We start from the raw sequence: 23,549 nt of genomic DNA, 5'->3' as shown, positions 1-23,549 counted from the left end.
TTAAGTGGTTGCTAATCGAGCACAGAAGCTAACAAATTATGCTAGGTTTCATTATCATTTCTTCTCAGATATAATGGACTCTCATCACATAGGGGAAACATCATGATCCTGGACTCTTACCTGGATGTGTATCCAGAGGACTTGGAGTCAGCCCAGCTACTGTCACTACCCTCACCACTGACGGAGTCATATTTATTATCAGTCTGACACTGAGTTTCAGATTCCTTCCTTTGCTGATATCAATGAAAAAAAACAAAAGTTGTCCCATCAGCATTTCTATACAGTACTTAATAAAAGCTGGTAATCAGCAATAAAAAAATAATAGCATCCAAAATAACTATGAAATGCACCAAATATATCAGAGTCAACCTGCTAAGACATACATAAGATTTATATAACTACAAAACACTCCTTACAGAAATAAAAGTAAGCAAAATAACTCGGAGAGATATTCATTATTCATTACAGGGCCATGCCAATATAATAAAAATATTAATTACATAGGGCCAGATGTATTTACAACACAACTAGTATTACTAATGCTTGAAAAATCATAATATGCTGTCAATGAAGAGAAATACTCCTAACAATATCAAAACCAAGTACTGGCTCTGGGTTTCATTGTCTTTATTTAAGATCTAAAATTCTATGACACCAAAGTGCATATAAAAAGGAGGGGTAAAGGAAACCTGTATAGATTTTCCATATCCATAAACCTTTCAAATAAATCCTATTAAAATTGCTTACTCTAGGGGCGGCCAGGTGGCTCAGCGAGTAAGAGCACCGGCCCCAGAGTCGGGATGACCTGGGATCGAATCCTGGGCTCAGATACTTAGCACCACACCCAGAAATAACTGGCCGTGTAACCTTGAGCAAGTTACTTAACCCCAATTGCTTAAAAAAAAATTGCTTACTCTATGAGGAGTCGGGTGGAACAGTCGGCGCACAATAAAAGTCGTTGCTATGATGCAAAACAGGATGGTTGCGACTATTTCTTTCCACCAGTGCAGAAGGAGCACAGGGTCTTTTTTCCGGGTATTTTTGTTGTAATTGATATTGTCAAAAAATCTCACAGTAATCTGTGTGCTGCGCTTGTTCCTCTCCCTCTTGTAGTATGGTAAATAATAGCCATTATCTTTCAAGAAAAAAAGAAGAAATTCATACAACAAGATTAACTGAGATATCACTTGTAATAAGTTAGAGATAAGAAAAGATGAAATGAACTAATCTCATCTTTTTGTTTTAAAGTCTGCCTTCAAGCAGCTCCTCTACAGCTGAGTATTTCATTGAAGCTAAAGGTCTATGCATTCAGTATGGAACCTTCTTAGCAGCTCTAAATAAATTAAAACAATCCAGCTCCCTCCCTCTCAGGTTCACTGAAGACTCTTGTTCTGAAATGAGACAGACTAGTTGACCTCCGATGTCCCTTCCACCTCTGTGACTCTGAGGAGCACGGTGGAGGAGACAGAGCTGGCCTCTGACACATGTTGAACACGTAACTTCTCAGTACCTCAGGAGGCCTCAGAAACTAGATGTTGCTGATATTTGCTGATCTGCCTCAGCAGGTGTTTTCTACCCAGAAGTTCCCTATATCAATAAAATTATAGGTCCCAACCCCCCAAATCATGCTAAATACGCCAAATTTATGTTCAAGAAAAAACACCCCCCTCAGTGCTCTACTTCCAAAACTTCTTTGCATTTTCCTTTATCTGCCTTTATATCAATACCATATGATAATCGGACAATTATCTACCAATTCTCTTTTTTTTTCTGCTATTTAACGATTATGGAGAACTCAATGTCTTCATTCCAAGGACATTCACACTTACCATATGGATACTGTAAAATGGAAAGTGCACCATTACTATATTCTTCATGAGAAAACTTGTCATTACTCAGACATTTGTCAAATTCATCAGAGCCCACCAAGACAGGCGTCCTAGAAGGAGAATCTGCAAATAAAAGGGACAAAGTCTCAATCACACGTGATGACATGAATTAAAACTCCCCTAGAGTTAAGTATAGATTTTTGCTGGGGAGATAAGAGTTTTTGTCTGGAATATTTCATAATTGTTAATGGTGAAGAGACTTTTAAGCAGCATGTTCAAGCAGATTTTATGAACCATAACATTCAGTATAGAAGCAATTATCTGTACGATGCAACAAAATCATAATCTGCCCTTTGACATTAAAATCTCTTGGTAAAGAAGGTGAACATTTAGCCCTTGGGCTCATCAGTAAAGCTGGGTCTTCCCACATCATGTAGAGAGGACCTTAAATTTATAAAATGCCTAACCAGCCACAAAAAAGATGGTGACAACCAGGACTTATAAGAGTCTTAAAACTGTACAACGGAGTAAATGTCTTATTACTTACGAATTAAAGGCTTCCATTTGATCGTGGGCAAAGGAATAATGGCATTTTCATTATTGACAGATTCCAAGGCCTTTGGGTTCGTAGGAAACTTTTCTGAAATCCTGACCGATGACTGCAGGTACAACTGGCCTCTGTACATCCCTAAAGGGTAAACCAGATGACAATGATCCCACCCTCAATGTGAAAAAGTGTTCTTTTTTAGCTCTTCTCCCATGAACAACACGCGAGAATCCTCTTTTCAAAGAGAAATAATGTAGGACAGAAAGAACTCAAGCTTGGCTAATAAGTTATTCTGATGATACTAGAAAATACTACTTCTCGTGGGCCTTGGCTGATGATCAGACCTGAATCTAAAACATAAGGAAATTTGTGTTTTCCTCCTTTGGGCACTGAGATGTATATCATAGGTCTTATCTACAAACATTCAACCAAAAGAAAACTATAGAAGCTGTTTCTGGATTTCTCAAGTCAGATCTACTGTGGTTTACCTCTTAAATATGTCTATGTGTGTAATCAGTTACCTATGTACATGCTATATTCCCAGGAGGGTGAGAACCATTTGGTTTTATCTCTGTAACCTGCCAGCTAGCACCCTGCACAAAGAAGGGGCTTCATAAATGTTTGTCAAACTGAGCTTAATCTCACTAGAAGAGAAATTATACTACATTACAAATAATTTCAGAGAATTTCATCCTCCCCCCCCCACCTTGTTCTAATATGAACAAAATGTCACACATACTTCCTAAGTAAGGCTCCCTCCAAGTGGTGGAGGGTCAAAAGTACTGATCCATATTTCAGATTACAAACTCTTAGAAGATAGGAGTCATGTGAGATGGAGGTGGAATGATGGGTCATGCAGGGGACGAGCAAAGAAGAGAACATCTGAAACACCACTGTGGGTGTTGGGATAGAGATTAAATCAAATAAAAAGGAAGTCTATGACACAGAGCAGGAGGCCCCACCAGCCAATGGCCCTGGTGTGGTTACACGATTTCCTCCAATCTTGTTTAGCAGCAGGAAAGCAGAATGTGACAGTCTATCGTCAAGTACTGCCCCTTTTTTTCTGAGACTGCCATGGTAATTATGGGAGAGAAAATTTAGAAAATAATCTTCATGAATGTTTTTCAAATGATAATTACTGCAATTGTGAAAAGCACCATATTAAAGTTCAAGGGGAGGCTAGGTGGTGCAGTGAGTAGAGTGCCGGCTCCGGAGTCAGGAGGACCTGAGTTCAGATGTGGGCTCAGACACTTGACACACACACACACACACACACACACACACACGCACATACAACCTAGCCATGTGACCTTGGGCAAGTTACTTAACCCCAATTGCCCTCTAAAAAAAAGCAAAAAAAAAGTTCAAGTCCTATATTGGTCATAAGAAGACTAGCATTTTCCTCAGATTCATGGTTAAATAAACTTAGAAAACATAAATGTGAATTCTACATTTACTAAGCTTCTTTGGTATAGGTCCCCACGCTAGGTGCAAACAAAATTTAGATAAGACAGTCCCTTCTCATCATTCCCCCTCCCTCTCATAAGGGGACAGGGAGATATGACAAGTAGCCATATCAGAACAAAAGTCAGGATACTAAATGAAAGCAGTGTTTATACTGAATGACCTGAGACTTGGAGGTTAACCAGGAACCACAAAAACAACGACTTCCACTCAGCCTTACTCTACAAACACCTGAAGTCAAAAGGAAGAAGGAAAGCCCAGGTCTTCAGGGCCACGATTCCTACCATAAACGACAGCTTCCCTCTTACCTAAATAGACACTGTTCTCAGTGGCTCCTCGGGCAGCTTCCACAATGTCTTCTTCATCTTCTAGAATTTCACTTTCAGAAGAATAACTTGTATCGTCAAACAGACTAATTGGAATGACTTTCCCATCTTTAACCAACCAGGCCGAAGCAATCGGAGTGCAAAACTGAATAAAGAGAAGGTCAGAGCTGGACTTTACCATCCAAGTGGCCATCTGTGTGCCTAACTTATGCAACTTTACACAGTCTGAATCACAGGAGAACCTCGGTGCCCAGAGCAACCCCCACCCACAGGGTGGCGACACTTTTAACCCTCCCTCTTTAATACCTGATACTCCCACTCCAGATGTCCGCCTTTCTTGCTGAAGGCTAGAACCTTCCAGTCGGTGACGGAGACCTTTATCACAGTGTCCTGCAGGGCAGCTTCCTGCTCCTCCACATCTGAAATGATTTTAGACTCTCCTTTTTTAACACTGGATTTAAAATTACTCTCAATAAATCCAGCTCTAGTTTCCATCTCTGGAACATAGCGCAGTTCAAAGTGGCCAACACTGAAATTCCACCTTAAATTTACAAAGGCACATTTTAGAAATTACATTTAGTAACAGAACTAAGCAATCCATTCTACTAGCTGAAAGAAACACAAGACAAAGCTTTACATTTTGATGAAAGGAATGGCACCAATTTTGTCTCAGTACTTGAACATATTGTTGTGCTCACTTAGGTCGCTAGAGGGAGCATAAGAGCTTTTGAAAAGTCGTTCTATTGTGGTGGTGACTTAACACCTTACATGTGGAGCCGAACATTTGAAATACAGGTAAGTTTCAGACATGGAAGCTCTTTCCACCCAAACATTCTAAGCCAGATTCAGAATGGTTTTATAAAAGCAGAACACAGTAGAATAATTGTATAGGTGACCTGAGACAGAACCAAGCCACCTGCAAGCTTCCATCTCTCTAGTTTAAAAATCCAGTCCTGGATTTGGAGTCAAAGGACCTCGATGTGAATGCTGGCTCTTTCATTTAACACCTGTGTAAACCTGTGTAAGTCACTAACTTCTCCAGGCTCCAGATTCTTCTCCTGTAAAATGAGCTGGACCCCATGACCTCTAAGGTCCCTATCGAGCTTTAAAACCTACATATCTATGACTCAGACACTGAATTTCTGAACCTATCTATCCCAAGAAGGCAATAACACTGGCTCTTTTGAGATACTGTTTTAATTTTTCATTATTTAAAATCACTGAAGGCCATCTGTTTATGTGATGTCCGGAGTAGAAAAAAATCATTTAAATATTGACAAGGCATTCTCTGTCACTCAGCTATAAAATAGCTGGGCTGGGAAATGAATCATCCAACTACACGGCTCCTAGGAAAGACTACATTTAGAGAATGGATCTTAAGACATAACAACTTCCTGCTGGTGAAGCCTTGGCTGGATTACACGTCAAAGTGTACATTAAGTTCTATGCTGACTCAGCACTCACTACACACCGGATGGACTAAATCTCATCAGGAAGAGTGCGGTGTCAGGTTGTCAGCGGTTATCCAAAATCACTACCACTCGCAGTCTGGTCCACAGTAAAAAGAAGAAACATTCATTGTCATCTTGATGAGAAGCTATTTTCAGTGAAGAAAGTAAAATTCTGCACCAGAGCAGACAAGCAAGATCGAAAGCTAAGCCTGGTTTATTTTTAAACAAGGGAAACAATGATCTAACAATGCTGTCATTCCGCAGGCAAGTTTAAATTTAAAGGTGCTTGATGCAAGCACAGGGCAGAGTTAAAAATTAGGCAAGCAGTTCAAATTGAGCATACCTCATTTGTGTGCCTCACTAGAACATGACATAAAGGACAGAAATGAACTGGGAGCCAGGCAAACCTGAGTTCCAGTCCTAACTCCGATGCACCCTGGCCGTGTGACCCTGAGCAAATCCCTTAACCCCTTAGTGTCCCAGGCAACCCTCTAAGACAGTATGTGGTAGAGAAGCTGCCAACTGGCATGGGTAGAAGTCACTCATTCAGAAGTCTGCTAGATCAATGAAAGTATGGGTCCACTTCCTATCCCCACGTATTGTAATATAGTTGTGATATGAGCAACTTGCTATTTGCAAAAAACTACATCAACATAAGAAATAACACTGAGACAAGAGTTATAAAAGTATACTTCAGGCCCCAAAGGTGCAGTTACATGGTGAAGAGAGATGAGAATAGTCCAATAGTTAGAAAAAACTGAGCAGAAAGTACTGTTAACCAAGCTGTCTTTGCTCCATGGGGCTGCCATGAAAAAGATCACACTCTCTATGGCACACTCTGATAAACACAGTCTAGAGCAGGGCTGACCTATATGAGTCCTTTCATTTGGGAGCACGTGGGCAGCTCTGGGATGGCACGAAGGGGCACACTTGTCTCTGAGGGTGCAGATCACAGCTTCTCCCAGCCTCCTCATTCTCTGTGCTCCCACAAATCCTCGACATGGGACACGCCAGCATCCCAGAAACCCACACACGAGTCAAATGTTATATGTGGGCTGTCTCATGGCCATGCCCTGACCACTTTACCCCCCTTCCCCCCATATTTCTATGATGGTATCTTCTTTGGCCCGCAGCTTTTCATTGGTAAAATGCTATACTTGACTCACTCCCACTATGCCTCCCTCCTTAAGTCTTTGAGTGATCTACAACCATCATCCATTGTCTACTGTGGTACCCTATTCTTTACAAACACAGAGCATCACTGGAAGAACATGGATGTTAAAAAGATGAACCTTTGTTTCAGAGAGAGGTCTGAGGTAATAAAAGCATGGCACAATTTCCCGAATGGAATCTGATCCACTCTTCTATTTATTCTGGGTCCAGTTCATTATTCATTTGTAGTGACTGTCCAAGGCTGACCAGACACATTCTCACCTTTACAGGCTATCCATCCAATTGCCCATCATAGGCCACTTGGCTTTTTCTTGAGTTATCACAAGCTCTTGAGCTATTATGGATTTCATGAAAGAGGCTCTGCAATGTCCTGGGGCTGGATGCAGTCAGAATAATTTCTTCTACAAGAAGGAGAATCTGGAGGACTTCATCATCTAGAGGGAACCTTTCTTCCATTTGCACCCAGTGCCAGACAGCCTCTATGTGAAGAACACTGTGATTTGGCAGTCAGGATGATGAAGTATCTCTCTAGTCTATGCCAGACAAAGACTTGGAACTGGGGGAAGCCTGGAGAGGAAAAAACTTGAGGGGTACATGACAGATCTCTTCCAACACGTGAAGAGCTATCATACAAAAGAAGGGTCAGACTTGTTCTGTTTACCAGAAGGTAGGACTAGGAAGAAGAGAAAGATTGAGGCTTGATATGGAGGGGAAAACCCCCAGCAAAAACCAGTTCCTTAATAATGAGAGTTACAAACTAGTCAATCGCCCAGCATTTATCAGGCATCTACCCTGTCCTAGGTCAGAGGATACAGAGGCAAAAACATAACTCTTTGTCCTCAAGGAAGAGAACATTTACAAAAGTAAGTAGATACTGAATAAATGCAAGTGGAATGGGAATGAATGTCCCAGATGGCAAAATGGCCTTTTGTTGAATGATGGACTGGTGCAGGTTGGATGATGTGTCCTCTGAAGTACCTCTTTCACTCTGTGACCTGGACCTGGACCTAAGGCTGTCTCACATAGCAGACAGAGCCCACCAGAGCTAGACTACACAGGCACAGACTTCAAGAACTGAGACAAGGAGACATAAGAGCTGGGCTCTGTGACTTGCCATACTCTTAGTATATGACAATGGATGACGTAAAGACTCCAGAATTTTTAGGTTACTGTTACTTGAGGGAAATTTAAAAAAAACAACCAAATAAAAAAATTTAGTAGGCCATTTTCCTATCTATAGAAAATTCATATGAGAATAACTCTATTTGTACACTGAAGGCATCTTTGATGGGGGTACAAGGAGAGAAAAAGCAGGCCTCCCAGTTACACAGCTTAGCAGACCCTGCCTTTACCAAGATACAACCAATCAAAAACCTAGAGTGCAAGATCCCGCTGTGCTTGTCCGTTAACTACAGAAAAGCACTTCAGTTGGCAGAGCAAAACATGGCCTTCTAAATGCTCTCCCTCAAGAACGTGCCTCTCACGCATATGTCAAAATTATACAATATTCTCTGAAAGATGCGATGACAGAGGTGACTTTGGTGACCTTCAGAAGAGGAAGACCAAGTGGGCTACAGAACAATGCAAAGGTGTGGCCAGTGTCATGATGGAGGACATCCAGTGTAGAGTCCAAGTGAAGAGGGGTTCCATGATGAAGTCAGAGCGAGACCCTCCAGATGTTCTTCTCTGCACAGGATATGGTGCTAATTGCTATCAAGTCCTGGACACTGCAGAGCCTCTTGAATGAGACCCATGATCACTCTGGAGTTCAGTCTAATTATTCACATCAAAAAAAAAAAACAAGTGGAAGAAAAGTGTCTATTGTCCGGGTTACAATATGCAAAAGGACAGTCAGTCTACACAGTCCATCCATCAGCCCTCATGTCTTACATAGGCTGCAAAAGACAATGAGGTAAGCCCAGAGCCGAATAGAAAGAGAATAGTCTGGATTGCCTTTGGGAAAGTACAAAGTTTATTTTAAGGATCACAGACTCCTCCCAGAAACATAGAGCCATCTTTGTAAACCCTCTGCTGGAAGAATGTTGCTGAACGAAGGCAAGTTATAGAACCACTCAAGCAGCGGAAGCTGGGGCCCGCTCCAAGTGTGATGGAGAGGTGCACAGTGGGGTTAAGCAAGTGACAATGTATTACAAAGAATTGGGGAAAAGTGGCATAAAAGATGGCACCAAAGCAATGTATGATCTACAAGGTAGGGGGGTCGTGTGGCAAGGGCAAGCCCCAGCCCGTAGAGATTCTCACATTCCTCAATATCCTTACAAGGTCAAGAGGACACGAAGGTGGCCCCTCACCCATTAGGGAGATGATGCCTGGGAAGACATAGAGGCGAACATTCCAGGACGGGCAGGCATGAACCATGGTGACTGGCGTCACCAGAAGCCAGATCCCCATTACTGGTGTGTCCCTGGGTCACTCTCTATTACCACCTGGAAAGTCAAACCTCTAAAAAGAAATGTATGACTCCTGGTCTTACACCAAATCCTGAACAGTAACAAAACACTTCCTAGGAATACGCACTTCTCGTGGCCACTCCGTGGTCCAACAGCCCTGACTGTTTTCTGCGTTCGATGCAGAAGGAGAATGTCTTCTTGCTCCAACTCCTCATCATCCCATCGACGACAGCCCATGGCTGAACAAATGTACTTCACCTGAAAAGTACAAGGAACGAAAATAAGGCACCAATATCCAAAGGGCACAAATAACCAGAGAATAAAGAAACTACAATTCTTGGAATTAGAAAAAAAAACCTAAGCAATGATAGAAGTAACAACAACTCAGTACTTGAAGGTTTGCAAAGCACTTTACTGACGTTATTTAGCTTAATCCTCACACTGATCCTGGGGGATAGGGGTTATTATCATTCTCATTTTAGAAGTAAGGAAATTGAGACTCAGAGGTGAAGAGGTTTTCCCAGAATCACACCAAGTCAGTGTCCGAGGCGGAATTTGAACTCAGGTCTTCTAGAATGCAATCCAGCTTTCTATTTCCTACTATGCTGCCTTCTCAACAGCACTTTTACAACATGCTTTCACACTGATTATTCCATCTGGCATTCACTGTAACACTGTGAGGGACAGAAAGTAAGTATTCTTAACTTTCACAGAAACAGGTCTTTGGTAAGTTAGGGGATATTTCCACCTCAGTAAAAATAAGTCTCCAGAATGTTGTTATAACACCAGTGTTTGGTGGTGTTGTCAGATACCTTTTGTAACAGCTTAAAAATGCCTCCAAATTTTTGCAGAGAAGGCACCTCAGCAGGCACTAAATGCAAACCATCCAAAAAATAATCCTGCTCTGGTACCAGGTTATGTAGTAGCACCTAGATTCACAGAGCTGAGGATTCTCAGATTTGGAAGGGTGCAAAGAAATCGTCTGGTTGAGCGCTTCTCAAACTGTGGGTCACAACCCTACATGAGTTCTGACTAGGGCTCCCTCATTACACAAGTGAGAAAATTCAGACTCACAGAAGGTGAGGGGACCTTAGTGGGGTCAGACAAGGAGCGGAAATCAGGAGGGAAGGTGACCTTCTGACTGCCAGGGCAGGAGATGTTCATGAGGTGACATCATGTCACCTTAACAATCCCACCCAGGTGCACTGGTTGGGAGAGGGGGAGGGCACAGCAAGGAGATACTTCTGTCCTCTCACAAAGGCAAAAATGAAAACAACCTTAGATACAGATTCTTTGGTGTGTAAGCATCCTAAGCCTAGCCACATCATATTGGGATTTACAGACCATAGAGTTAAAGAGTTAAGGAGGAGAATCTTTCCAATCAACTCTTACTGCTACAGAGGTTCTAATTTATACTTCCAGCCCTAGGTCATTGTTCTTGGTCTGCGGGATAATCAATCACTTTTGCTAAGTTTTGTTTGCTTGTTAGAATAAATGAGAACTCATGTAACAAAAGCATACATAAAATCACTCTAAATTCTTCAAACAAAGAATATAGAACAACAGACCTCAAGCATTACTTCCTGATCATTTCTTCAATACTGTATCCTTTGGTGCTATCTTTCTCTCCCTATCCCCAAAACAGAGATCCCATCTATTCACTCACCTTTCCACTGTTGGCACTGAGCCCATATGTGGTAAGAGATTTTCCTCCAACCAAAACAACATCATCTCCAAATTTATATGAAGATTCAAGCAAAGACTCCACTGTGAAAGGAACTGCTTCCATGCTTTCCCGTTCTCGGTCCCACTGAAAGAGGTCTCCGTCCAGGGAAGGAATGATCATCTTATTCCCAAACACCTAAAATAGTAACATTACTTTTTAAAAGTCAGGAAGTTTAAACCAAGGTTATTAGCTGAGGGCTGGGTCATTTTGACAAAACATTAAACTATGGGCATGGACACTGGGAAAATTAAATAGAGGCTATCTATGCATTTCATTCTAAAACCACCACTATGGTAGGCAATTATGGGATTGATCCAAGGATAAGGTTACTCTTGAATATAGGTCATGGCCTTAAAATGAGACCGTTTGAAAGGAGAAAAAAATGTATATGCATACACTAAAGAGTCACTTACACTTTGTAAAAACCTGATTTGGGGTAAGACATACATCGTATCTTCAAACCAATATGGTAAGTGCCACCCTCCTCCTCCCTCCAAAAAAACCCAAAAAACAAGCAAACAAAAAACTACTCAGATGTTTTAATTAAAATTAATAATCTGTGTGATCTTTCTTTCTTCATTTAACAAACAAAAATACAAAGTTAGCATATGTAAGCAGTTATTAAACAAGGAAGGATTACAAATCAGATTGCATTGCTTATGCAATTTCTCCTAAAAAAAAGATCCAATAGGAAACAAAATTTAGTCACAAATGTTAGTCTATTCCAGAATGTATTATTACTGTTCCTGAGAAAACTACTTTCAAGTTTATAGTTAAGAGGGGAGGGGGCATTACTTGCTTTTTTTTTTTTAACACTTGAAGAAAAGATAGGTATTCTCTTCTTCACCTGATGCCGCTAAAAAGTATTCCAAACATGGGCAGCACAGGGCTCCTTATGCTCCCACACTTAGGTATCATATAGTTAGAGGCACTGATAAAGCCAAAGATTCCGATTTCTTTCTTCATTCATCATAAATACAAAGGAAAGTCAATAAATTCAACAGAAAAATGTACTGTTTCCCTCATTTTAAAAACAGAAAGCATCACATCCACAAATAAAACATTATTAATAGATGAAGAGCACTGTGAACCTAGAGTTTCTTTACACTTGATCTTTTTGGTGAAACCAAGTACAAAGGAACTCTACAGCTGTATTTATTTTTGAAGCATTATGCTTATTAGGTTTCACATGATCAAAAGAGAACCTTCTGTAGGAAACAGGATGGTTTCTGAAGCAGCTTCTGTCAGTCAGCAGCAAGGCCAGACAACTGGCAGTCATCTTATTCAGAAGCAGAGGCAGCTTGGTTCAAAGGCCCAGGCATTGGACTTGCAGCTCCAAGGCCAAGGTTTCCCCTCTGCATTTATGAGCTGTGATAACTTGGGCAAATCACAAAACCTCTGGAGGTCCTCAATTTCCTACTCTATATAAGAGTGATAATTTCATGTACCTCCAGGCATTACTGTGAGGATCAAATGCGGTAATTGTGGGAAAGGTCTTTGTAACCCTTAAGTATTATATAAATGTCCATAATTATGCTACACTGATAGAAGATGTCAGCATGGAGATGGGGGCCCTGAGAGCAAATCCTATACTCCTTTCATCGGAGAGACGAGAAGACAGGCATTTGCTAGACTCCTGACCAACGGCTAGGACAGGTAGACAAGATTCAACAAACATTTGGGGTGGCTAGGTGGCACAGTGAATAGAACACCAGCCTTGGAGTCAAGAGGACCTGAGTTCAAATCCAATCTCAGACACTTAACACACACACACAAACTAGCCATGTGACCTTGAGCAAGTCACTTAACCCCAATTGCCCCTCCAAAAAGCAAAAAAAACCCAAAAGATTCAACAAACATTTAAGTGCTTCTTGAAAGGCATCGAGGCAGAGTGGATGGAGCGCTGAGCCTGAAGCTAAGAAGACCTGGGGTCACAGTCCCCTTGGACACTCACCAGCTTCCCCCTGAGGCCTCAAGTGATTCAAAGACTCTTAAGTTACAAAGAAGGTGACCAACATGTTAGGTGACAAAGTCAGGATCCAAAAGGACCCTGACAGACAGATCAGAAGGAGCTGACCAAATCTACTAAGATGAAATGAAATGAAATGGAGATAAGCATAAAGTTAAAGAAAACCAACTTTACCAGGATAAGAGGAGAGTGGCAAGTCCAGACAGCTGTTTGCCTAGAAAGGATCATGGCCTCTCAGTGGACCATCAGCTCAAGAGAAGCTTGGACTCAAGACGAGTCATGGAATCGGAGAAGCTGATAGTTAGGAGACCTTGGCAGGGATCTAATCTGACCCATACAGCAAAGGGATTCCTACTATGACGGGCCGGACAAGCAGCCACACACATCTGAGAAGAGGAAGTCTCCTAAGGCGCACTTTCGGGGGGCAGTCAATAAAAATCTAATGCAATCTTGGGCTACATTAAGAGATGCCTTGTGTACAGCACACGAGAGGTCAACATCTCATTGGAGTGGTTTTTGTAGGGTGGTATTTTGAATCATCTTTAAGAGTTTTTAAAAAATAATTTATCACTTTATTTTTATCATGTTTATTTACCATACATCTTTCTGGGGAAAACTCTGGTGCTTAATTTGTCTCCAAGTTGTCCCGTCTTTCAAGTTAGTCACTGTGGCCTTGTGTGTTCTTTCAAAGTTGTCTTTTGTGACTCTTCTGGAGAGAACCCAGGGGCACCAGGAATAGAGTTCAAATACCCTCTCAGCCACTTGCTTATGGGGTGATCCTGGGCAAGTTACATAAGCTGTCTGCCTAGTTTCCTCAACTGTAAAATGAAGATAATAATAGCACCTACCTCTCAAGATTGTTCTGAGGATCAAGAGACAATATTTGTAAAGAGTTTAGCACATGGTGCCTGTCACAGTAGGCACCATATAAATGCTAGTTATCATTATTGTTGCCAGCTAAGCCACACAGTGACTAAAGCAGTCTGGAGTCAGGAAGCCAGTGTCAGCCACTTCCCAGCTGTGTGACCCTATGCAAGTCACTTAACCTTCTTTGCCTCAGTTTCCTTATCTGTAAAATGAGCTGGAGAAGGAAATGGCAAACCACTCCAGGATCTCTGCCAAAAAAAAAAAAATCCAAATGGGGTCACGAAGAGTCAGGTGTGACTGAAACAACTGAACAATGATAAATTATGATGATGACGATGCTCAATTTTGGAATAAATCAGAGAAAGCCCAATGACAAGCTGGACAGCAGCCAGATGAAGGCCACATGACTAAGTGATTGATGAGGGATCTTGGGACCTTACCCCAGAAAGATCAGCTCTGTGTACTGGGACTGTGTACCATGGAGAAGAGTTTACTGATGGCGTCATGGCTGTCAGATACTGGAAGGGCTCATGTAGGAGAGGGAGATGGCTGGTTCTGTTTGGTTCTAGAAGGGGGATCCAGGAAGGATGGGTGAAAGAGAGAGAGAAGCAGAGGTCTGATGCCACTCAGAATTTCTTAACAATTCCATTTACTCATGAGTAAGAAGCCCTGCCTCTGGAGAGGAAGACTCCCTTGCACTAGAAGCCTTCAGATGAAGGCTGGGTGACCTCTGCAGCCATGATGTGAAGGGGAATTTCTGTTCAGGTGCAGGTTGGACCTGAGGGCCTCTGAGATTCTGTGGTTTTGGTTTTGGATTCAGTGAGTTTTAGGTGACAAGACAGCCAGCTGGGGATACGTAACCAAGTAGTGAGTGCACAATGAAAACAAGCTTAGGAGATAGCTGTGTTCTCTTTTGAACACTGGCATGTTTCTGAACACAGGGAGCCTAGACTAACCAAGCTAGACATACAGATTTCGGATTTATCTTACAGGAAGGTGATCATGAAAGTAGATAAGGCAACTAAGGAAAAGAAAAGTGTAGAGAGAAGAAGAGAGGGTCAAGGGCAAAAATACTGCCACATTGATGGGGCAGCAGAAGGAAGAGAAGTCAGTGAAGAAAGCAAGAAAGGAAAGAGGGGAGAGGCAGGATTTGGTGATAAGGTGACCAGGAACCTTTGAAATGACAAACTGGTTAAGCAGATTTCTAGAGGTTGAGAGAGAGAAAAAGAAGAGGAGAGACAGGAGAGAGGAAGGGGAGGGAGGAGGAAGAAGAAAGTCTCTGAAGCCACAACTTGTGAGGCCGGTGCTGTGAGCAAGACTATTCCCACATCACAGATAAAGAAGCAAAGCTGCTCGGAGATGAAAAGACTTGCTCAGGGTCTCATAGTAAGCACCAGATTCAGGAGCAGAAGTCAGATCTCTGCCAACTCCAAGACCAGCATTTGTTCCATGAAACCACAGGGCCTTCCCAGAAGTTTGGCAACAAAGGAGAAGACTCAGGTCAAGTGGAAAAGGAAGGTGGGTCAAGGTTCCTGCCTGGCTTTGCTGCAAAGCCAGACTTATCACATCTCCTCTGGATTAAGACAGAAAAGTCCATCTTGAGTCCTACAACACCACTGAGCTACCTACATGACTGGATTTTCTCATCTAAGATCCTCATGGTGTAGTAAAAAGATTTATAGCAATGAGCCCTCAGGCTGGCTCTTGCCTCAGCCATTTGTTAACTACATGAGTCTAGCTAAATGTCAACCCGAGCCTCAGCTTACTCCTCTATAAAACAGGGATAACACATTCCCAGCCTCACATGGACTGCTTCAAGTCAAGCTCAAACATGTGCATTACAACTCACTTCATATATTACTTTCCCAGTTAAAAGGAACTCCCCTCACAGTAACACTGAGGCAGGTGGAGCAAATCTTGGGACGTCCATTTTCTAGGTTTGCCAGCTCGCGAGCAGGCGGTTGGTGTGGCTGCTGAGACTCCAAGCCCAGCATTTTTACTACCATGCCTCACTCTGAAGCCGTAAAGTACTACTAAGTATCAATTTTTACAGTAGAAAGCCTTCCTCTTTCATGCTCCTTCCCTTTAAAATTGTTTTTGTTTTCTCCAGTGAAAATCTTTCTAAAATAGATCACACCTTTTCTTCATAACTCCGAGTCATCATTAAAAACAAAGCATCCTAACACTTGAGCTAGAAAGGACCAGACACCATCTAGTTCAACTCCGTTATTTTAAAAATGAGGAAACAGGTCTAAGGCCACTCAGGTAGCATCAGAGGCAGGATTTGAACCCAGGTGCCCTGACTCCAAAGTTAGCGCTCCTTCAGCAATACCATATCAACAGGTTATACTCTGCTTTGCCACTATCACTGTCACAAGAAATAATGGGCCAGATTTACACTTTTTGAATTCTTGCTTCTGTCTTCCATAGTTTCTCACTTTTTCCCTCCCTATTGGGCTACCAGCTGCCATCTCTTACTGCCCCTGCCTCTAACAAAACCCTAATTCACCGTAGGATCAATCCATCAAACAAGCATTTATTAAGAGTCTGTGTGCCATGGTTCATGAATGTACTGAAATGTCACCATGTTATCTCAGATGATGGGTGTGATGAGCCCAGAGAAGCATGGAAAGAGATCTGCATGAACGGATGCAGAGTGAAGTCAGCAGAGCCAAGAACACAAGATACAGAGACAAGATACAGGAAAGGACAACTATACATCAAAAGATCAAAAGCAAACGTAACAAAAATATGAAGATCAAGCAGCATTCGAATGAAGAGAGGTGAGGGGACACCCCCATCCTTGCTTCCTGGAGGTCCACAGGTGTGACATGTGGCACAACACGGACTTTCTCAAAGTATCAGTTGTGCTGACTTTTTTCCTCTAAAAAAATTTTATTTATCACACAGGAAGGCTCTCTGGGAGAGGGAAGGGAGGGAGCCTGTGTGCCCCCCCACCCTCCCATGCTAGGCTCCATAGCACAAACACAAAAGTGAGACAGTCCTTGCCCTCAAGGAATTTACCTCCTAAAGAGAGGAATTAACAAATTCACAGAGAAGTAAACACAAAATAATACACACAAAACAGGTAAAAGGAGGTTTAGGGAAGGCAGAGCTAAGAGCTATGGCCATCAGGAAAGGTGCTGCACCTTGACTGGAGAAGGCAGGGGCTTCACAAGCCAGAGGTGAAGAGAGGGAGCATTCCAAATTGGGGGTTGGGGGGAGGGATGAGAGTGGGACATGTAATATTGCAGATGGCCATTAGCATATAGGACAGCTAGCCAGAGCACAGAGGGCATAAAGGTGAATGATGTGCATGCAGTCAGACGGGAAAGAAAAGCTGTAAGCGGATCGTGAAGGACTTCAAATTCCAGGAGTATGTTTATCTTATCTCAGAAGCCATTAAAACTTATCAAACAGGGAAGGGACGTGGCCATAGCTGCCCTTCAGGACGACAGATTTGGCAGTGATATGGAAGGACACCCTTAGGAAGCTATTGCAGCAGTCTAGACGAGAGGTCAGGAGGGCCTGGAGTAGGGTGCACTGTGGTGAGAGTGGAGAGCAGGGGCCAGCCACAAGAGAGGAGGAAGAGGTGGAATATGGCAACCACTGCTCCGATGCTTAGCACAGAGCCTGGCTCACAGTCAGTCCTTAATAAGTGTTCACTGACTGACAACTGCCCAAATCTAAGAGGAGAGGGACAGGAAGAATCCAGGATGGCCCCTAGGCTGTGAACCTGAGTGCCTGGTAGGATGGTGCTCCCTTTGACCAAAAGAGGGATGGGAAAGCAGAGCCCTGCCTGTTGTAACTCACCGGATGGAGGAAGTCAACTCTGGATGAAGCCCTGTCCTAGGAATAAGGTGCACAAGCTTTATCATGTCTGTTTGGACTGTGCTGAGGGCTTCTGTGTGTACTTCAGTGGTCTGTTAAGGGCACTAACATATTCCTAATCAAGCCAGGGCCAAACCTCTGTGTTACCCTTGATCTCCTTGAGGACAGGAATATTCCCATTCATCTGTGTATCTCCAAAGCATCCAGCATAGTGCTCTCCACAGACTGGCCATTTTACCAGATTAATTCTTCTATATGTCTCTCACATTCATTCCCAGGCATCAGCACAGCTCAGCCTTCATTGCCTGCTACCAGAAGAGCACTGGATGTCAGGGCTCAAAGAGCCCAACATGCTCTTCGTGATCAAAAAAGAGGGGCCTAAATAGGCTAAAGGAACAACTAGCTGATGAAATCTCACCATGAATATAGTCAAGGCTTCCTAAGTGGTCTCTCAGCTGCAAATCTCTCCCCTTCCCAGCTCATTCTACACAATACCAACAGTCTCAGCCATTAGCTTTTTTTCGTCTTTTTTTTGGAGGGGGGGAAGGCAAGGCAGTTGGGGCTAAGTGACTTGTCCAAGGTCACACAGCTAGCAAGTGTTAAGTATCTGAGGCTGGATTTGAATTCAGGTCCTCCTGACTCCAGGGCCACCTAGCTGCTACCAAGCCATTAACCCTTCTGCAGCTGCCTAACACTTACACCATCAAATTCAAACTCCTTGGCCTGGCATTCAAGGTCTGCCACTAGAAGCCCCCAAGTGAACTCTGTGGTTTACCTCCCACTTTTCCCTTACATTCACCCTATACTCCAACCAAACTGAACTCTTCTTAATTCCCTAAACATATCTTATACTTTCATGCCTTTCCTCAGACCATACTCTCTGCCTAGAATATCTCCCTCTCACCCTCCACACTACTTTAACTGTCAAAATCCTACCCACCCCTTAAAGCTTAGCTCAAATGTCACCTTTTCTATGAAAACCTTTCCTGAAGCAATCTCTCCCTGCTCTGTAGTCCTATAGCACTTACAGTCAATATAACTCATCTAAGACTACAAGTCAGCCTCTAAGTATGGACAGGTGGAGCAGTACAGAGACAGCCAGACCTGAATTGGAAGCTTGCCTTAGACACTTCAGCTACGTGACCTGGGCAAGTCACCTGTCTCCTAGGATTGTTGGGAAGAGCTTTGGAAACCTTCTCAATGCTGTTTTTGTTGTTCTTATTATTTGTGTGCTTACACACACACACACACACACAGCTATAAGCAGCTGAACCCAGGAAACACCATTAAGTACAGTACTTCTGTATGTTCTGATGACTTTAAGATCTTCAACTGTCCCTGTTTCCTCTCCATTGCTTTTTAATAATATTCAAAAGCTACTCCACTCCTCTAAAGCTTGTGTCATTACTTTATTCTTCATTCTTTTATGTGCATTTTCTTCTTAAAGACCACAGGTAAAACATATGAAGAGTTTTTACATATTTCCTCTCCTAGAGATATTTTGGAGAGTATCCAGCTTCATGTTTGGACACTTAATGAGATCAGCCCACAGGCTACTGGATGCACAAACTACTGTAATGTATGATTTTTATCAACTAGAATTTCCTATATTGCTCTCATGTTACGATACACATACTGTCATCAAACAATAATTTACATGTTTATAGTGCTTTACAGTTTATAAAGAATTTTTCCATCCATTATTTCACTGGAATTCCCAATGGCCTTGTAAGGTAGAAAGGGAAGGAATTATAATCCCTATTTTTACAGCTAAGAAAGATTGAAAGGGATAACATGGCTTTCCCAAACTCACAAAGCAAATAATTTAATGTTTTCTAACTTATATGTAATCTCTTATTTTTATATCCATGTCTCTATATTTTTAACCTTAAAATGCTGAATATAATTTTTCACAAGAATTTAATGACAGGTATTTAAATTACCCTCATAGTCTTATATATAATTCTTTAACATGAAAGAAGAAAAATTAGTATTATCAAATAAGAATGGAAGAGATAAAGGCTAGAGAAACTGGGGAATAAATCCATTTTTGCTCAGTTCTCCTAAAACTTCCAAGTTCTTCCCCTAAATAAGTAGAATATATTTACAGACTACTTTGGTTCCTGGGTAAGACCAGGAGTGGATTCAGTGAGATGAGACTACCAGGGAGAAAGACAAGGTAAAAGTAACAATTCCTTCAGTCAAGCCACAATGCTAAGCTTCCCTTTGATCTGACCACATTCTTCTAAAATTAAAGAGACGTTTCACTTATCCTCTATCCTACAGGGCTGTCAGGAATAGACCTAAACAGCCTCAAGCCAAAGAGAAAGGTAAAATACAAAAGGTTCTGAAAATATTGATCTCACAGATAAATGAAAACATTTTAAGAATTCCTCAAAATTGTCCTTTTAGAGAAGTGGCAGCTATTTATCAGTACAGAAAACTCAGAATATGTCCAAAGAAAGACAATGCATTTCTGATTCATCCTGTATAAGGTTATGCAGTTATTGACTTCTGGATTTTAAAATCCCTCTTTTGACCTGTCATTCTTTTATTAGGTGCTTATGATTAGGCAGACACATGTCTGCTAACATTTGCCACCACTTATATAATGTAAAGGATGAGTTTTCTTTCCAACTCCAGCTGTGAACCCAGATGGTGCTTTTCCTGGAAAGCTACAGGAAGCAGCATCAGTATGCACTTCAGGTAGGGAGATGACATCAGCCCCTCACAGAAGCATTACCTCACCTCCTAAGCCAAGGAATGAGTCATCCAGAGAGACAGCTGAAATCTCTGGGCAGAGAAAATGTAGGTTACAGAGATGCATTTTATACATTCCACTGATCTGCCCCATGGTAAGCAGCTTTTTGTTCCAATTCACTGCTCAGCAATAAGTCCCCTGATTGTTGAGTGATTTGCTTTGCCAATTAGCCATATTTTAAAATGTTAATGTCTGGTTTCTTTGTTTTTTTGTCCAAAAAAAGAAGAATGCATTTTCACTACTTTTTTTTCTTTTTTATAAAAATTAAAATTTGCCACATTGGTCAGAAACACAGACGCAAACATCCAATCAGAAAAATCTCTATCTGTACAGTCACCAAGCAGCTAAGTGAAGTATTTCATCCTCTATTTCTAAGCAAATCAAAAGGCATACTGAAGACAAATAGAACATGTTACTAGGGAAATTCACCATCTTCACTCTGGCTTCAGCAAAGCGGAGCTCTTGCTGGAGTCTGTTCCAAATGAACATGCAGATGGAGCGAGGGACAGAAAGGGAAGACACAAAGAAAGTAGGTACCAGTTACTGTATCAGAAGACAGAGGAACACTATTAAATATAAAAACAAACTTACTTTACCTGAATGAAAACATGGATTTTCCCCCGACTTGCCTCACATTCAGTATGAAAATGGGCATTGTCCAATACCACCTGCCTTTTGGCTCTTAAAAGAACCCTACCAGCAATAATCTACAAACCCAGTGCTCAGACACAGTGACCTCCAGTCCTTTGTGCCCACTCAGTTCTCTCCCAGGCCATGTACTCTGCACTGGCCCCTCTCTCTTCTCTTCTCTCCATCTTGACCCCTTGGTGAACCAGTTCAACTCCACACCGTCCTTCTCTCTTGAATCTCTAGCCCCCTTATTATATCATCAGTAATATCCAGTCATGCCTGACTTGGATCACTTCTATCATTCTCTGTCTTCACTCCTACACACAAGCTACTGAAGAAAGGTGGGGGAAAAAAATCACTCACCTGTTCTGAGTCCATTACAAATTTATGGAATCCAACCTCAACTGGGCCCTCACTGCTGGTGGGCAATCCTACTATACACTTCCTAATCAACTCACTCTCCCACCCTAAATACTCTTCCAAACCTCATCCCTCTTAAACCTCCCATGGCTCCCCTCCACCTAGTCCACTCTATCAGCTGAGAATCTTGACTCATTTTATAGGAAGAAATGAGACCCCTGTCCATGAGTTCCCTCTTCTCTCCTCTTCCTCATCTCCTACCACTCAGGTACCTTCAGCCACACCCTCCTCCTTCACCCACTGTCACATGATGAAGCGGCCTTACTCCCTACCAAGGTTAAACCTACTACCTGTTCAAGTGATCCTACTCCATCCCATCTCCTCCAACAGATTGCCTTTCCTGTCATCCCCACTCTGTCTCTTGTCTTCCAACTCTCTTGGTCCTTATTTCCTACTGCCTACAAACATGCCCATGTCTTCCCTATCCTAAAAAATCCCTCACTTGATCCTTTCAATCCTGCCAACCATATCCCTTCTGTCCTTTGTAGCTAAACTCCCCCATAAGGTATCTATAATGGGCACCTCCACTTTCTTCCTCTGACTCTCTTATCTATGTTACTGATTCTCAAATCTATCCTGCCACTTCCCACTTCCTAAATTCTAGATAACTATCTTTCTTCCCTGTATACAATAATAGCCCCAGCACGTGGCAAAGTGCCACACACAGTAGGCACTTAACAAATGCTTGTTGGTTCATCTTGAATTAAAAAACAAATAACACTTGGGAGGGGGAAACTCTTTTAATAGGCAATCATTTTTAATATAACCAAAAAGAACCTCAAAAATAATGTCAAACACAGTGGTTTATGTCTACATCTCCAACAACAACATTCACAGTCAATTTCTATTTACTGAAGACAAAATTTCAAGTCCACCTTCCCATTCCCTATTCAGCTAGCCTACTCATGCCTCAAGAGTACCACTCCCCACCAACCTCTGTGGTAGGGAGAATGGCTTTTTACAAACCCTGAGATTATCCAATATATGGAGTTGTATGAGAGTGGGAGAACAAGAGCAGATGGTATGGGGCAGGGCTTCTTCGCCTTTCGTGTGTCAAGGACCCCCTTTGGTAGTCTGGTGAAGCCTTGAACCCCTTCTCAGAATCAGATTTGAGGGTGACATTCAGAACTGAAAGAGGCTAAACATTTAGAAATTATTGAAAAAAAGAAATGTATTATTCTTTTTGCTTTTTGGAGGGCAGTTGGGGTTAAGTGACTTGCCCAAAGTCACACGGCTAGCTTTTGTGTTAAGTGTCTGAGGCCGGATTTGAACTCAGGTCCTCCTGACTCCAAGACCAGTGCTCTCTTCACTGTACCACCTAGCTGCCCCATGTAATTTTTTTTCAATCCAAGTAAAGAGACCCCATGAACTCTATCCATGGAAATTAAGAATCACTGATATGGTAGAAAGAGGTTAGGATTTGAAGTCAGAGGCTCTAAGTTCAAATCCCAGATTTGTCTTTTTTTTCTTTTTTCTTTTTTTCATTTTTCAAATGCTTTATTAACTTCTGGTTTACATCATTCATTTCCGCCAGATTTTGAGTTACAAATTTTCTCCACATTTTTCCCCTACCCACCGCCCCAAAATAGCAGTCCCACAGGATATCCCCTCCTCCAATCTGCTCTCTCCCATATTATCTCCCATACCCCTTTCGACTTTTCCAGTAGGGCAAGTGGATCTCTATGCCCCAGTACCTGTATATCTTATTTCCCAATTACATGTACTATAGTATTAATAATAAGTATATATATGTGTGTGTGTGTGTGTGTATATATATATAAACATTTGATTTTAAAACTTTGAATTCCAGATTCATTCCCTTCCTCCCTTGTCACTCACCCTTACTGGGAAGATAAGCAACTCAGTACAGGTGTACATGTGTAGCTAATGCAAAATAATAACATAGTAGATATATTGTAAAAGACTGACTATATTTCCCTACCTCCTATGTCACCTCCCACTTGTTCTATTCTCTACTTTGGTCCTGTCCCTTTTCAAAAGTGGGTGCTTCCAACTTCCCTCCTCCCCAGCCTGCCCTCTCTTCTATCATCCCCACTCCTCATCCCCTTTCCCCCTACTGTCCTGTAGGGTGAGATACCTTATTTAGTGTGTATTTCATTCCCTCCCCAAGCCAAATTCAATGAGAA

At 42.1% G+C, this 23,549-nt stretch overlaps 1 protein-coding gene across 1 annotated transcript in view; it reads right to left on the bottom strand.

Moving 5' to 3' along the window:
* The window catches only part of EIF2AK3 (eukaryotic translation initiation factor 2 alpha kinase 3), an 80,025-nt gene that overhangs the window by 25,344 nt on the left and 31,132 nt on the right, over window positions 1–23,549 (bottom strand). The window contains exons 3-10 of the mRNA XM_069101039.1: window positions 10,865–11,059; window positions 9,326–9,456; window positions 4,473–4,707; window positions 4,149–4,311; window positions 2,377–2,517; window positions 1,830–1,952; window positions 915–1,135; window positions 121–233 (exon numbers count right to left, since the gene is read on the bottom strand). Coding sequence (XP_068957140.1) covers window positions 121–233; window positions 915–1,135; window positions 1,830–1,952; window positions 2,377–2,517; window positions 4,149–4,311; window positions 4,473–4,707; window positions 9,326–9,456; window positions 10,865–11,044 — 1,307 coding nt within the window. The 5' untranslated portion in view covers window positions 11,045–11,059. The remainder of the gene's footprint in view (window positions 1–120; window positions 234–914; window positions 1,136–1,829; window positions 1,953–2,376; window positions 2,518–4,148; window positions 4,312–4,472; window positions 4,708–9,325; window positions 9,457–10,864; window positions 11,060–23,549) is intronic.

Source organism: Petaurus breviceps, unplaced genomic scaffold (assembly GCF_028583685.1).
Source record: "Petaurus breviceps papuanus isolate PSGF00001 unplaced genomic scaffold, PetGlider_PUasm1.0 446, whole genome shotgun sequence".
NCBI classification, from domain to species: domain Eukaryota; kingdom Metazoa; phylum Chordata; class Mammalia; order Diprotodontia; family Petauridae; genus Petaurus; species Petaurus breviceps.
The sequence above is the reverse complement of the archived record's forward strand: the minus strand, read 5'-3'. Positions and strand labels throughout refer to the sequence as shown.